The sequence below is a fragment of the Poromitra crassiceps genome (assembly GCF_964638095.1).
Source record: "Poromitra crassiceps genome assembly, chromosome: 2".
NCBI lineage: Eukaryota > Metazoa > Chordata > Actinopteri > Beryciformes > Melamphaidae > Poromitra > Poromitra crassiceps.
In genome coordinates this window covers 58900941-58918345 of record NC_139624.1, presented here as the reverse complement: position 1 = coordinate 58918345, position 17405 = coordinate 58900941, and the positions used below count along the sequence as shown (strand labels likewise).

The 17405-nt window shown below is 46.7% G+C and overlaps 1 protein-coding gene across 1 annotated transcript in view; it reads right to left on the bottom strand.

Annotated features, from left to right (window-relative positions):
• syt1a (synaptotagmin Ia) overlaps positions 1 to 17405 on the bottom strand; it is a gene marked incomplete at its 3' end in the record, with an annotated part of 278817 nt that overhangs the window by 48893 nt on the left and 212519 nt on the right. The window contains exons 5-6 of the mRNA XM_083632089.1: positions 13798 to 13965; positions 12185 to 12352 (exon numbers count right to left, since the gene is read on the bottom strand). Of these exons, the coding sequence (XP_083488215.1) occupies positions 12185 to 12352; positions 13798 to 13965 (336 nt within the window). The remainder of the gene's footprint in view (positions 1 to 12184; positions 12353 to 13797; positions 13966 to 17405) is intronic.

The following is a 17405-nucleotide window of genomic DNA, read 5'->3' as shown; positions in this document are numbered from 1 at the left end:
TTGCAAGGAACTATGGGAAGCTAATATTAGCTACAGCAGGCTAGGCGGGTGAACAAGATGGCTGCCTTTTGCTTTTCGTCGAGAGCTCTGAAGGGGCGTGGAGGACCTCTAGGCGGGACCATGGCTCACAAGACTTGTAGTTCCCTCGAGTTCCGCAAGCGGGGAGGGAAGCCGGGTGACGCGTAACGCGTCACCCGGCTTCCCTAAAAATGTGAGAGATGCCTGATAGGTCAGGCAGTGAAGCTCCAATTTCAAATAATTTCAACGGATTCTAAAACCTTAGGGGCGTGAGATTGATATATATTCATATTCCCCACGGTAAAGCCGTCCTTTAATGTTGCTATGATGACAACGTTACAGCAGGCTTTTAACGTTAATATCGTTAGCCAATAGCTAACGTGAGCAGCTCAAACTTAAGGTTGCGGTTGCCTGTGAGCTAACAAGCTAATTAGCCTTCATCTGCATTCGCCACAACATGCTTCCTTTTGAGATGCTCGTGCATCATACTCGTTCTGCCATGATAAGCGAGTTCAGCTTATTTAGCAGATTTTGCACTTCACATTATTGTGCGTGAAATGCTCCCACACTTTGGACGTATGAGGACGGTTAAACATTTTTTCTGTGGCACACTGGGAGCAAGCTGCAAGCTGCTTGTTTTTCCGCTGACGAGATATCACATGCTTTTTTTCACCAGTCACCATTGATTCAAGGCAACGCTGTGTTGCCTTCAAGTGAACTGGGACACAGGCTCTCAACTTTAATGCCGTTCTGATTTAGATTTTTAAGGCTCTGAAAAAAAATACATATATATTGAAGGTCGAATTCTGTACTCGCACACATGCCCAAAAGGCATTTTACAATTCGCACTGTTCTATTTTTAGTCACATATGCGAGTAAAACGGGTGCAGTCACCAGCCCTAAGACCAGCTTCGAGGTGTATTACCGCCACCTACCGGACTGCAGAGAGGTGCAGGACCCGCGTGCAAACTGCAAAGAGGTGAGCAAAGTCATTCCCGACAAACGGGAATCTAAGGCCCAGTGTATTCTCCACACACGGGCCAACAAAAAGTTAAAAATTGCAGTTATGAATAATAAGATAGATTTTGGTCTTTGATTTACTGATTTGTTAATTGTGCAACATGGAAGGAATTTGTATTACGGTATGTATTATGTATTATATATTGTAATCAAGAATTTCAATTATAATATGATGGTTTCATGTGAGTATGGTAAAAATAAGGTCAGGATAAGTGTTTTTGCTGGTGCAATTACTCAGGAAGACCGATACATTTATTTTTGTTTATGAGAAGAGTTGATACTGTTCATATTTGATTGACATGAATATTGAGTGAGCCTTGACTCACTTGTTTTTTGTCTGTTTTTATTTATTTTTGTTGTGTTGTTTTTACTCCAATGCTTTTGGATTTTTATGTTTGTATTTTACGTGTTTGGACCCCAGGAAGAGTAGTCTCACCTTTGGTGTAGACCAGGGGTGCCCAAATTCTTTCCCATGAAGGGCCAAAACTCAATCTGGGTGGAGGGCCGAGGGCCAAAAATAAACATTGTGGAATTTAGGGGTGTCACAATATATCGTCCCACGAAATTTCGCGATAGTAAAACGTCACGATATGTATCGTTGAGATGAAATCTCATATCGTGAAAAAAAAAAAAAAAAAAAATTTTTTTTTTTTTTTTTTTTTTTCAAAAGTAGACAAAGAAACGTCTTTGTTTGTTGAAGTTCAATGTGTGGAAAGTAGTTCAGTTGAACAAGTCTCTGAAGAGACACATGAGAAGTTATACAGGAGAGAAACCATTCAATTGAGTTTCTGGCAAAACTGAAGATGCATAAAAAATAGACTAAGAAAAGTCTTGTTGTTTGAGTTTGAAGAAAAACTGAAGATGCATAATGAGAATTTATACTGCTGAGAAACCTTTTAGTTCAAAGTAAATCTAAGTGACGGTGTAACTCATTTTATTTCAAGATAAGCCTTATCTCCAATCTCATGTTTTTTCTAGTTGTTATTGTAATAACAATTTCCCACAACAGCATGTTTTGTATTTGTGCATTTCAAATAAAATACTACTTTTCCAGTCATATATTGTCATTATTCAAGTTTAAAAAAATATTGTTAAAATCGTATCGTATCGTATCGTTATCGTGAACCCAGTATCGTGATACGTATCGTATCGTGAACTGAGTGTATCGTGACACCCCTAGTGGAATTACATTAAAATGTATTGTGTTTTATAGAAAATTCTAACATTCTAAATCTAAAATAACATTTCAATATAATAATCTACTTTTTATCTGTTTGGTAATTGTAATAATTTGCAATTGGTTATATATATTTAAAAAAACATCTGCATTTGTGGGGAGCTTAAACATTTAATCAGTAAACACCCCGTTAAAAACAGTTGTATTTTCCACCTTTGTAATCAAGAGAGAAATTTGACTTAATTCTCCACTTGAAAAATCCTCAAGGTACTTTGAAAATCAGCTTTATTGTCCATCTTTTGTAAACAATTTGCCATGACTATTTGACAAAAACATGAAATATCCTGGTTGCTAATGTGGTTCCTCCTCTGGTCGTTAAAGGCGCCTGTTCAGAGGGAGGGGAACTGGTTGGAATAGCGTGAACCTCCCACGTGCTATGTCCTACCGGTGAAGCTTCCTCTGTCAGGTGAATCAGAATCAGAATCAGAATCAGAAAGACTTTAATGATCCCCGGGGGGAAATTGGGACAAGTTACAGTAGCTCGCTCACAGAACACACATAGCATAAAATAAACAGTAGTAAATGCAATATTAAGCAAATAAGCAGAAGAACACAACATAGCATAGAATAACAGTAGTAAATGCGATAGAAGCAAAAAAAATAAGAATGTCTAAGTAAGCAAAATACAAAATACGTAGAGTAAGTATACATTCCGTGTCAATTATCATTATTGCACCCTGGACTTATATTAAGTCGGCTTGCCCTATACCAGGGGTGGCCAAACTACGGCCCGCGGGCCAACTGTGGCCCGCTGCCCGTTTTTAAGTGGCCCGCCATGAATTTAGAAAAAAAAAACTGTAATTTATTTTCTTTTCTTTTTTTTTTTTTTGCTAAAAACGTTTTTCCGTTTTTCTGTTTCAAAGTTTAAAACGGAAAACGAAAACGGGGGAAAAAACGGAAAAACAAAAACATTAAAAAAAAAGAAACTGAAAAACAAAAACAAAAAAACGGATTCCCCCCATTTCGTTTTTTCATTTTAAAACCATTGAAAATCGGTTATACTTGGGCACCCTGACCTGGTCTATTTATTAAAAAATATATACTGAATTAATGTTTAATACTAATGTTATGTTAAATTATCTCTGTCTTAACCTGTTGGCACATGAAAATAAAATTTGATAACATACAGGTGTAATAGGTGAGCGCATCAATATGTGTCATATATTTATTTAGGTAGAAATTAAATTTTTGATGGCACAAGGGTTTTCTGGTCCAATTTTTTTGCCGCGAAAACTGACGCGCTTAATATTGTTTGGCCCGCGACTCCTTATATTTTTCTGTATGCGGCCCACAACCAAAAAATTTTGGCCACCCCTGCCCTATACGTTACACGTGGCTCAGCCAGGCACAGTTAACCTATCGGCTGGCTCAGTCTCAGGGAGACTGAGCGTCTCCGAGGTGCTCTTTTAAGAGAGGCATTAAATAGACCAATGGCCACAGGCAGGAATGATTTCCTGTGCCTCTCCGTATTGCATCTAGGTGGAATCAGAAAATCAGAAAAGAAGCGGCTGGCTAACTGCCCATGTCTCGGAGGAAGCATGGAGCCAGTTTCGGCTCTCCCCAGATCAGCAGAGGGTGGAGTAGCAACCAGGATAAATAAATTAAGTTAGCACTAATGGGGGATAAAATATGGGATAAGAAATCGGGGGGGGGGGGGGGGGGGGGATGTGGATGGGGAAGTTAAAAAAAAAAAAAAAAAAAAAAACTTGGCCCGCGGGCCCCAAATTGGTCACCACTGGTGTAGACTAATGGGGATCCACAATAAACAATTAAACAATTAAACAGCAGCAGTAGTGGGCTTAGCTATCGTAGCTAACAGCTAGCTAGCTATTTAACATACAGGTGTGTTGTTGTTGCAGCGCTCTGTAATGCATCATTTGTAATGTTAGATTAATCCCGCCGCCCACATTCCCGTGGCACGGGGCGCGCCACTGCGACGGCCCGTGGAAGGAGAGCAGATGACGAAGTGCCGCGTGCGCCCGGACGCCCAAGAACGTGTGCGAGCGTGCCGGAGGGGGAGGCCGCTCGGCGTGGACGTGCGAGAGGCCGCGGACGAAGATCAGCAGAGGCAGCCGCTCCGAGAGCGGGGAGACGCCGGGGGAATACAGGCCGCGGGGCCACCGCGAGACGCCATGTCCTTCCTGGTCGCACTGACCTCCAGGCCGCCGCCCCGCGGAAACGGCCCCATTCGCAGCTCCGCCGAGCCGACAGGGGTCGTCAAGAGCCATTCTGCTGTCCCTGCTAGATGCTAGCAGATCAGTAGATCCTCGTCTGAGGGCCCTGGAAACCCCCCCCCCCTTTCCCCCCACGTTCGCCGCAGCCCAGCCGGCGCAGCAGCCGATCCTGCCCCCGCCCACGCAGCAAGCCGACGTGCTCCTCACCACCGCCCAACCCGCCCAGATGAACACCCTGGCGTCCGCCACGCCCGCCATCTCATTTGGTATGCCTTTTGTTTCTCCCTGTGCCAATGTGTCTCCCAGGTTGAGATCCCAGATTTTGAAGGGCAGAGACATTAATTTAGTTAGCATACTCCTGCCATCCCCCGAGTGCAAAAGGAAGGTCGCGGGTGACCCAGATGGCCCTGTCTATTTAAAGTCGTCCGACCCCCGCCTGTCCAAAGACCTCTCCCTATGTGACTTCCTGAACACGTTCGGCGTCTACCGCGACGTGATCTGTGAGGTGTACCCAGAGCGCCGCTACGAGCTAGATTTATATATAGCGCTAATAGTGGACCTCTACTCCAACCACGGTAAATTATTCTACCAGTATCATAAAGCATTCTCCGCTAAAGCCGCCCTGATGATCACCCGGGCTAATACGCGGCTTAACTGGTCCATTATGGACATGCAGATCTTCACGTCGCTGGTTAGCGGGCGGCCGGCGAACACCTGCTACTCGTGCGGCGAACCGGGGCACTCTGCACAATTCTGCCCAAAGGCGGCCTTTCAGTCCGGCGCCGCCCCCACCCCCGCCCCCTCCTGGGCGCCCGACACCAGCGGGTCCTCCCAGGTGCATGCCCATTCCCCCGACTCCCTTTGCAGATATTTCAATGAAAACGTGTGCACATATCCCAAATGTAATTTCCTGCACGCATGTAGCACCTGCGGGGACGCCCACCCCTGCTGCCCGCAAAGGACCCGCCCCCCACCAAACAAGAAATATTGATTTACATTGCTTGAAAACACCACATGTACTGTAGGTGTCCCTTGTGTTTGATTAAATAAAGCGAGTTGATTGACAATCTACCTGGTCTGTGATCCGATCATCCTATCATTAAACGCCCACTAATAACAATAGTAATAACACAACTAAGAGGGGGAAAAAAAAAAAAAAAAAAAAAAAAAAACCCATACATGTTAAAAGCCGACAACCTCTGGGGGGATGATCCGGATCCGGATTCGGATTCCGGACCCCTCATCGTACAATTCGGTTCAGCACTAAGTCACCGAGGCCAAGCCGGGAACCCCTAAGCCACTAAGTCACCAACCCCTAAGTCATCCCCTAAGCCACCAAGTCACCAACCCCTAAGTCATCCCCTAAGCCACTAAGTCACCAACCCCTAAGAGGAAGATCCGGATTCGGATTCCGGACCCCTCATCTTACAATTCGGTTCAGCACTAAGTCACCGAGGCCAAGCCGGGAACCCCTAAGCCACTAAGTCACCAACCCCTAAGTCATCCCCTAAGCCACCAAGTCACCAACCCCTAAGTCATCCCCTAAGCCACTAAGTCACCAACCCCTAAGCCATCCCCTAAGCCACCAAGTCACCAACCCCTAAGTCATCCCCTAAGCCACTAAGTCACCAACCCCTAAGTCACCCCCTAAGCCACTAAGTCTCCAACCCCTAAGTCATCCCCTAAGCCACTAAGTCACCAACCCCTAAGTCATCCCCTAAGCCACTAAGTCACCAACCCCTAAGGGAACCCCTAAGCCACTAAGTCACCAACCCCTAAGCCATCCCCTAAGCCACCAAGTCACCAACCCCTAAGCCATCCCCTAAGCCACTAAGTCACCAACCCCTAAGTCACCCCTAAGCCACTAAGTCACCAACCCCTAAGTCATCCCCTAAGCCACTAAGTCACCAACCCCTAAGTCATCCCCTAAGCCACTAAGTCACCAACCCCTAAGTCATCCCCTAAGTCACTAAGTCACCAACCCCTAAGTCATCCCCTAAGTCACTAAGTCACCTACCCCTAAGTCACTAAGTCACCAACCCCTAAGTCATCCTAACTCCTGGAAACAATCTACCCCCCATGGCTCGCTACATCAGGCTCAGGCCTCAGACTGGCCCCAGCGCCAAGTTGGGAAGCCACTAAGTCACCCAGGCCAAGTTGGGAACCCCGTCACCAACCCCTAAGTCTTCCAAGTCCAGCGCCAAGTCGGGATATCACTAAGTCACCCAGGCCAAGTCGGGAACCCCTAAGTCACTAAGTCACCAACCCCTAAGTCATCCTAGTCCAACGCCCAGTCGGGAAATCACTAAGTCACCCAGGCCAAGTTGGGAACCCCTAAGTCACTAAGTCACCAACCCCTAAGTCATCCAGCACCTCAAGCGGACGCTCCAGCTGGTCTTCATCAGCTCTCCAGCTACACCTGCCCGGAGCAGGCGGCCATACCGTGGCCCAAAGAACCCTCCTCCCTCAATCGGCGAGCATGGCAACAAACAGTGTCCCGGGCTCCGTGCCAAAATGTCTCGTTGGTGGTGGCTCCCCCCGAAAAGCACAGCGCCCAGTAGGCGCGGTAAATCTCCCGGATCATTTTTGGGGGAGAGAGAGAGTCGAGAGAGAGAGTCAGGGTCAGTCAGAAGGCCAAGTCGCGCGGCGCGCAAGGCCCGACCGAGCTGGGAAGCGCCAGCCGCAACGCAAGTAGGGGGGTCAAGATCGAAGGCCCGACCGAGTTGGGAAGCGCCAGCCGCAAGTAGCCATAAGTCGTTAAAAAGGTTGAAGGCTAGAAAAGTACAATCAACTACCGGTGCCCGCAGATCTCAATTAACCTCCGGTAATCAGATCTTCCTTTTGGGGGATCTCCTAGCCTACGCAGATGCCCTCCTCTTGCCTCAAGAGCAGCGCCACTGGCTAATGGAGTCATGCGCCAAAGTATTTGCCATGCATGCCGATTGCTAAATAAAGTTTGTTAAATCCTACCAACTGGCCTCTCATGATTGAAGTGAGGTCTCTAGACCATATTTCAAGCTGAAGGCCATTCGTGCATAATCTAATCCGATCACCCCCTGACATCAGTCAAGTTCTAGTATGACGTGGTCAGTCAAAGTCTTAGTATGACGTCTGTAATGACGTCAGATATGACGTCAGTTAATTCTCATATATATAGCAAGGGTTCTACGTCACCTCTCTCTCTCTGGCCGATCATAGCAGCAGCAGCTTCACGGCAGTCCATCTCCCCTGAGCCGTCCTCCGAGGCGTTGTTTTGCCCCACCCACCTCCCCAGTCCGCCACCAACGAGTCATGACTCCTGATCCCCCACTGGGGGGGGGATCTCCTAGCCTACGCAGATGCCCTCCTCTTGCCTCAAGAGCAGCGCCACTGGCTAATGGAGTCATGCGCCAAAGTATTTGCCATGCATGCCGATTGCTAAATAAAGTTTGTTAAATCCTACCAACTGGCCTCTCATGATTGAAACAAGTTTAGGTTAGTATAAAAAAATAAAAAAAAATTAAGAAAGGGAGAGAGAGAAAATTAGATCAAGAAGGGCCCAGATGGAGCCTGAAAAGGTGAGTCTTTAGTCTTTTCCAAAAGATCGGCAGTGATTCAGCCGTCCTGACCGAAGGTGGAAGCTCGTTCCACCATTGGGATGCCAGGGACGAGAAGAGTCGAGATCGGGATGAGCGACTTTTGAGCCCCCGTAGCGAAGGAGGGGCGAGGCGACCTGCACTGGTGAAGGAGCGAAGGGAGCGCTGAGAGGTTTGGAACCTGACCATAGATTGCAGGTACAGGGGAGCTGACTGGTGTGCAGCCCTGTAGGCCAGTACCAGTGACTTGAATTTGATGCGGGCCGAGATGGGAAGCCAGTACACTGTTCTGTATCTGATCTGTATGCAGGACAAGCTGTTAACAAGGTCAGCCATCGTGTGAAGCAACTGTCTGTTGTCTCGGAGTATGCACACACATGTATTTACACACGCACACACACACACGTAATGTTTTATATCATATCAAAATCACCAGGGGGAATTGTCCAAGTACAATTGGGGAGTAAATGGGAAAAGGAAAAGGAAAAGAAAAAGCCATTCTGAATAGCGATTATAAATCAGAGGCAAACTAGGCCTGAATATCGACCTTGGTTTTACATCAGGAGTCTTTCATCAACTTGCAATCAAGGCCTATTTCCTCATTCTGAATCGATGTGTTGGGAATGTAATGAGGTTGGTCACAGCGTTGTACTATATCTACCTGCAGTCACTATATCAGTCATCTGCTTGTAGACCAATGACTTTAATGATGAGGGCTGGTGTTTACTCAGCACGAATAGCCACTCCTCTGAAGGCCAGGGAGGGAGGGAGGGCAAGTGAGGGTGGGAGGGAGGGAGGGCGAGGGAGGGGGTAATTATGCTCTTCAATATTTTCTATGAAGTGTAGAAGGCCAACCCGGCATGCCTTTTGACCCATCGCCTGAGCTTGCCACTTCATATCTGACCTTAAAATAAAGAGGACAGTGTCCCCTGTGTGTGTGTGTGTGTGTGTGTGTGTGTGTGTGTGTGTGTGTGTGTGTGTGTGTGAGACACACTCTTCATTGAACTCACTGCTAAATTATTTAAAACTGAAAGAGCTGGTCTCTCGGTGAGTTGTACATGGCCAATTCCCCCTGCTGTCTCAGTCACTCTCCAAGTTCCTCTCCCCCCTGAACAGGCGCCCCAACCGACCAGAGAAGGGTATGGTCTATCAACCAGGACATATACCCTTAATCTAGCTTCCCACCCGGGGGCTGAAACCTGCAACCCTGATTTTGGTAGGCAGGGAATCTACCGCTACACTACCCGGACGCCAAAGAGAGTCATTACAGAGCCGGCTTTGTTTACTTTCTAGCGACAAATATATTTAATGTACAAAATTTGAGGGACATCTTCCCCTTCTTGGTGGTGTAAAGTTCAGATGATGTGTGTCCTGCATGTAGGTGTAAAGTTCAGATGCTGTGTGCCCTGCTTGGAGGTGTAAAGTTCAGATGATGGGTGCCCTGCGTGGAGGTGTAAAGTTCAGATGCTGTGTGCCCTGCTTGGAGGTGTAAAGTTCAGATGCTGTGTGCCCTGCTTGGAGGTGTAAAGTTCAGATGATGGGTGCCCTGCATGTAAGTGTAAAGTTCAGATGCTGTGTGCCCTGATTGGAGGTGTAAAGTTCAGATGATGTGTGTCCTGCGTGGAGGTGTAAAGTTCAGATGATGCGTGCTCTGCGTGTAGGTGTAAAGTTCAGATGATGTGTGCCCTGCTTGGAGGTGTAAAGTTCAGATGGGTGACCTGCATGGAGGTGTAAAGTTTAATCTGCTGAGTGCCCTGCTTGGAGGTGTAAAGTTCAGATGATGTGTGCCCTGCGTGGAGGTGTAAAGTTCAGATGAAGTGTGCCCTGCGTGTAGGTGTAAAGTTCAGCTGCTGTGTGCCCTGCTTGGAGGTGTAAAGTTCAGATGATGTGTGCCCTGCTTGGAGGTGTAAAGTGCAGATGATGTGTGCCCTGCGTGGAGGTGTAAAGTTCAGATGATGTGTGGCCTGCTTGGAGGTGTAAAGTTCAGATGATGTGTGGCCTGCTTGGAGGTGTAAAGTTCAGATGATGTGTGGCCTGCTTGGAGGTGTAAAGTTCAGATGATGTGAGGCCTGCTTGGAGGTGTAAAGTTCAGATGATGTGTGCTCTGCGTGGAGGTGTAAAGTTCAGATGATGTGTGGCCTGCTTGGAGGTGTAAAGTTCAGATGATGTGTGCCCTCCGTGGAGGTGTAAAGTTCAGATGTGTGCCCTGTGTGGAAGTGTGAAGTTCAGATGATGTGTGCCCTGTGTGGAGGTGTAAAGTTCAGATGATGTGTGCCCTGTGTGGAGGTGTAAAGTTCAGATGATGTGTGCCCTGCTTGGAGGTGTAAAGTTCAGATGATGTGTGCCCTGCGTGGAGGTGTAAAGTTCAGATGATGTGTGCCCTGCGTGTAGGTGTAAAGTTCAGCTGCTGTGTGCCCTGCTTGGAGGTGTAAAGTTCAGATGATGTGTGCCCTGCTTGGAGGTGTAACGTTCAGATGATATGTGTCCTGTGTGGAGGTGTAAAGTTCAGATGTGTGCCCTGCTTGGAGGTGTAAAGTTCAGATGATGTGTGGCCTGCTTGGAGGTGTAAAGTTCAGATGATGTGTGGCCTGCTTGGAGGTGTAAAGTTCAGATGATGTGTGGCCTGCTTGGAGGTGTAAAGTTCAGATGATGTGTGCCCTGTGTGGAGGTGTAAAGTTCAGATGATGTGTGCCCTGCGTGGAGGTGTAAAGTTCAGATGATGTGTGGCCTGCTTGGAGGTGTAAAGTTCAGATGATGTGTGCCCTCCGTGGAGGTGTATTCGCTGACAGAATTCACAGGAAGCCTCAGTGGCCGCAAATTGCACCCGCCAGGGTCAAAAGGAGTCTCTCCTTTGGCAGCCCAACTCCTGTACCATTGCAGTGTGGGTCACAACCTGTTGCTTTATCCAGGTATTGGTCACAATCAAAACCCATCGATTTGTTGTTGTTTTTGCCCTTTCTGTTTAACTGAGAACTACTTTCTCAGGTCAGGTTTGAGACCTAACCAACAGAGCAGAACAAAATCTTCTGTATAAGCAATATCTAAGCAGCAAGACCTACACTGTATGTACAAAATACAGTATAAACATCTTCCTGATATTGAGTTGCAGCCTCATTTGCCCAATTCACATCTCCTCCTTTGTGATCGGTGGTGATTTATTATGGGAAATCAATAAGGGATCATGGCTTTTACCTGGATTCACCTCACCAGTGGACTTCATGAGAAGGCCTCACATCATCTGAACTTTACACCTCCAAGCAGGCCACACATCATCTGAGCTTTACACCTCCAAGCAGGGCACAAATCATCTGAACTTTACACCTCCAAGCAGGGCACACATCATCTGAACTTTACACCCCCAAGCAGGGCACACATCATCTGAAATTTACACCTCCAAGCAGGGCACACATCATCTGAGCTTTTCACACAGATAGATGAGTGTATTCTAGATATCCCCAATCACTGTTTGGTGTCACATTATGATTAGAGCATTCACATAATGTTAACATTTCAATAGTTTAATAGTTAGTTGTAAAAAGTGACAATTTCCACTGGTCCTGTGCAAGGGTGCCCTCTACTGAGCAGTAACACTGAGAGGCAGTGGCTCAAGCCTTGCGTAAAATTATCAGGTGAAGCTGTGTGACCAAAGGCGTCAAAGGCGGTGGAGGGAATGCCCTTCAGCTGAAACAGCAGTGCCAGCCACTCAACACTGTTAATTAACCTTTAAATCAAGCTGCCATAATGCAAAATAATTAGGTTCCCCAGGCAACACATGCTATATGCCATGACATTTACCATGAAAATTGAATCTCCTGAACTGTTGCCTGGAAAGTCACACTTTAATCGAAGGGGAAGTGTGGACATCTGATTAAGCGACATTTCCAGGAGAGATGGATTACATCAGCATTGGCATCACATTTGCAGTTCAAGCTTGCTGGCTTGCTGAACACAGTGAAATCGGTATTGTGATATCACTTATATAAAGTTGCCTGATAAACAAAGCAGTAACTACCCAATGTGCCATAACCTACACCTTGATATGGAAAGAAAGGTGGCAGGAAATTATTTTAAACCTGCTCAAATCCAATGTTGTAGGAAGCCAGTGAATCTTTTGGAGTGTGTGACTATGTGTGTACCTTCGCTGGTTGGAGAACCCTTACCTCCTCCTTCTCAGCACTCTGCAGATCCCGCCATTCCTCTGTTATGTGGCTGAAGTCCACCTTGTTCATGGGCACCTTGATGTCACCAATGGCATCGTGTTTGGAGAAGCGGTCAAAGTCGTACACCGTCATCACCAGCGTCTTGCCTCCCAGCTCCACGTAGGGCACCTGGGGGACCGGACAACAGTGATTGGTAGTTTCTTGAAACTCCAATGGCTGGCGGAGCTTTTGGTCCAAAACGGGAGTGTGGGTTGAAGGCCAGCAATCTCAGAACGTGGACAAGTAATCGTTGAGTCACTGGTGGTATTGATCAATGTCCCTTACAGATAAGGGTCCACCCTCCACAGATAATAATATGGTCTTTTTGTGCTATGGGGAGGTAAAAATCTTAATTTAGACTTAAATCCTTTAAATCCAGAAGATCCAGAAAACAGAATGAGTAGGATCAGCAGTTCTTTTGACATATTGCCACTGGATCAAGACTTTTGTGGTGCAAAAGGTAATTGTATGTCAAGTAGAGACAGACGTCTGTGTATTTTTGGGGGGTGGTGGGTGGGGAGGCTTCTGGTTTAAAATCAATCACTGTCCTTCCAAACCTGTGCATGATAGATGGCATTCTTATCCGGTCTAGATCCCGGGATGGGGAAAGGACAGCTAAGGGGGGTCACCGGTAGTATCTGTGATTCTTGATTGCCTTCAATTGGGCTGTTTCTTTTTTTTAGACAAAATTCATTAAATGGAAGTAACCTGTTAGAACATGGCCAATAAATAAATAAAACACGAGGGAGAGAAATAAATAAATAAAACATGAGGGAGAGAAATAAATAAATAAAACATGAGGGAGAGATAAGACCCTCCGGTTTGTCCTTGACACTGTTGCACAAACTCATCACTCATTCGTTCCCGTGTCACCACTGCTTACCTGTCCTGTTTCTCTAGAAAAAAATGACACAAATAAAGCCTGGCGTTAAGACGCACATCACATCACATTATACTTAACTTATACCAAACACCTGTGCTCTACTGCTGGGTGAAGAACACATCTTTCTCACACATACTGTACACACATACGCACACGCACACCTGTGCTCTTCACTGCTAGGTGAAGAACACAACTTTCTCACACACACACACACACACACACACACACACACACACACACACACACACACACACACACACACACCTGTGCTCTGCACTGTTGGGTGAAGAACACAACTTTAGCCACTGCCGAGCAACAGCCATGCATCCGTTACGGCCAAGGCAAGGCCAGGGTGTACCAGTGCATCTGCCTATGTTAATCCCAATCACAGTGGGCCTCTGTGTGTGTGTGTGTGTGTGTGTGTGTGTGTGTGTGTGTGTGTGTGTGTGTGTGTGTGTGTGTGTGTGTGCGCGTGTGCGTGTGTGTGATATTCTGTCAGGAGCTTGTTAATGTGCCAGCTGGTTGCTGTCTCCACACCTTCCCAGAAATCGCCACTGCATGCAAATCAGATTGTCAGCGGAACCAAACAACCTCCTGTTACAAAACAACGCTTGAGTTGCACAAATGTTGTTTTGAGCATTCGGTAGACGAACGTGTAACTTTCACTCAAACTTCTCAATATGAGCTGTACCTTGAAGGTGAACTGCTCGTTGAAGGTGGGGTTGAGCGTCTTCCTGTGGACCTTGGTCTCAAACTTCTTCTTCTTGTCTGGCAGCAGGTAGACCTTTACGTACGGGTCGGACGTGCCGCCCATGTCCATAGCGGGCAGCTCTGCAGCCTGGATGATCCCCACTATGAGCTGAGGGTCAAAGGGGATGGGCAGACAAGTCAGACTCAATACAACTCGATAACAGCGTGACAACCTGTCATCCCACCACCGTCCTAACAGAGCATCCAGATCTCGATCAATCCCACGCCTTCAAATATTTCCTCATCCCAACTGCAAGACCTTCAGGAACGTTTGGCTTTCAGCTATCTCATGTCCTCTGCTTTTCTCTGTGAGTAATGACTCTATCTCATGTCCTCTGCTTTTCTCTGTGAGTAATGACTCTATCTCATGTCCTCTGCTTTTCTCTGTGAGTAATGACTCTATCTCATGTCCTCTGCTTTCCTCAGTGAGTAATGACTATCTCATGTCCTCTGCTTTTCTCTGTGAGTAATGACTCTATCTCATGTCCTCTGCTTTTCTCTGTGAATGACTCTTTTGTAACGGTGATTTAAAGATGATGCAGAGTCATTTTTCTATGATTGGGTGGCCATATCAGACAGATATGAACTTACAGCCTGGTGGTGGCTAAGGAGTTAGGCAAAGGTCAGAGTGTGTCAGGCTAGGACTGAGAGGTGGTGTTTCTCTGATAATTGATAACCACACTGGGGGGCCTGGGAGACTGATTGACCTGCCAGGCAGAGCCCCTCGTCAAAGGCCTCTCAGGAGGCTCGGCTAGTCAGTCAATCAACTCCCTATCAGGTAGCCATCAAGCAGCAATCTGGAAAGTGACTAGAGCACTCAGCCATGGAGCTACAGCTGTCAGAGGAGGCAGGGCTTTCCTGTGTCACGCACCCAGTGATAATGGTTGATAATCGTAACTAAAAAGGTGGGCAGGCTATGAGCTCCACTGGGTGATTATCACAAGGCAAACAACCACCAAAAAAAAGTGTCTTTCCTCTGGAGATAATGTCGTTGATTTAGTTATATAACTAAAACACTAAACTAAAACTGAGATCAATGTGGTAAAAGTGCCAACAGATGATACCATTTGAAACATGGGTTTGGTGCAGGTACTGTATATAGACACTATTTCCTATTATCTCTGTCTCTAATGGTGCTAAGAGGCTCACATAGCATGGTGGTGAGAGTCCAGTAGAGAAAGGGCTTCATGGAATGATACACAGTAGGCTAGCAAAATACATACACACAAACACACGCACACACACGCACACACACACACACACACACACACACACACACACACACACACACACACACACACACACACACACACACACACACACACACACACACATGAATAATACAGGTAGACAACACTGGACAAGAGAACACCATGTATGGATGGAGTATAAGCCATTAGCTGTCATTGTGCTCAAAAAGACACTCCCAGGTTATGCATAACATTGTCTTAACATTGCCACAACACCACGCCGCATACTGAAATTAGATCCTGACATAATTTGGAAGGGTGACTTTGTCAGAAATATAATTTAGAAAATGTGCATCCTTGCATGTAGCTTATCAGGCTAGGCATGCATATCTCAAAAGGCAAAGGAAAACTGTATCTGCCAGTGCTGCCCACAGGATTATGTGAGACTGTGGTGGGTTGATGTCAGAAGCTCTGACTTTTTTGGACAGTCTGTCAGACACAGCATGTCACACCATCTTTAAAGGACAGTCTGTCAGACACAGCGTGTCACACCATCTTTACAGCACAGTCTGTCAGACACAGCATGTCACACCATCTTTAAAGGACAGTCTGTCAGACACAGCGTGTCACACCATCTTTACAGCACAGTCTGTCAGACACAGCATGTCACACCATCTTTACAGCACAGTCTGTCAGGCACGTGTCACAACATCTTTACAGGACATTCTGTCAGACTGACACAGCATGTCACACCATCTTTACAGGACAGTCTCTCAGACACAGAGTGTCACACCATCTTTACAGGACAGTGTGTCAGACACGGCGTGTCACACCATCTTTACAGGACAGTCTCTCAGACACAGCATGTCACACCATCTTTACAGGACAGTCTCTCAGACACAGCGTGTCACACCATCTTTACAGGACAGTCTCTCAGACACAGCGTGTCACACCATCTTTACAGGACAGTCTCTCAGACACAGCGTGTCACACCATCTTTACAGGACAGTCTCTCAGACACAGCGTGTCACACCATCTTTACAGGACAGTCTCTCAGACACAGCATGTCACACCATCTTTACAGGACAGTCTCTCAGATACAGCATGTCACATGATCTTTACAGGACAGTGTGTCAGACACAGCGTGTCACACCATCTTTACAGGACAGTCTCTCAGACACAGCATGTCACACCATCTTTACAGGACAGTCTCTCAGACACAGCATGTCACACCATCTTTACAGGACAGTCTCTCAGACACAGCGTGTCACACCATCTTTACAGGACAGTCTCTCAGACACAGCGTGTCACACCATCTTTACAGGACAGTCTCTCAGACACAGCGTGTCACACCATCTTTACAGGACAGTCTCTCAGACACAGCGTGTCACACCATCTTTACAGGACAGTGTGTCAGACACAGCGTGTCACACCATCTTTACAGGACAGTGTGTCAGACACAGCATGTCACACCATCTTTACAGGACAGTCTCTCAGATACAGCATGTCACATGATCTTTACAGGACAGTGTGTCAGACACAGCGTGTCACACCATCTTTACAGGACAGTCTCTCAGACACAGCGTGTCACACCATCTTTACAGGACAGTGTGTCAGACACAGCGTGTCACACCATCTTTACAGGACAGTCTCTCAGACACAGCATGTCACACCATCTTTACAGGACAGTCTCTCAGATACAGCATGTCACATGATCTTTACAGGACAGTGTGTCAGACACAGCGTGTCACACCATCTTTACAGGACAGTCTCTCAGACACAGCATGTCACACCATCTTTACAGGACAGTCTCTCAGACACAGCATGTCACACCATCTTTACAGGACAGTCTCTCAGACACAGCGTGTCACACCATCTTTACAGGACAGTCTCTCAGACACAGCATGTCACACCATCTTTACAGGACAGTCTCTCAGACACAGCGTGTCACACCATCTTTACAGGACAGTCTCTCAGACACAGCGTGTCACACCATCTTTACAGGACAGTGTGTCAGACACAGCGTGTCACACCATCTTTACAGGACAGTCTCTCAGACACAGCGTGTCACACCATCTTTACAGGACAGTCTCTCAGACACAGCGTGTCACACAGGCCCGTATCTAGCCTGCCACACTAGGGTGGGCTGGTAGGGGGCAACTTTGGCGGTAGGTTGCCAGAGGTTGTGGGTTCGGGGATGGGGATTAAATTGCATTATATTCAGTGGCGCTGGAAGTACTTTTAGGTAGGAATGGACTCTCGGTGCTGCCTGCAAGGGCAGCGCCGAAGAAAATTTGACGTTTTTTGGACTTTCATCCAAGAATATTTAATTTTAAATTAACATTAGGATTATACTGTT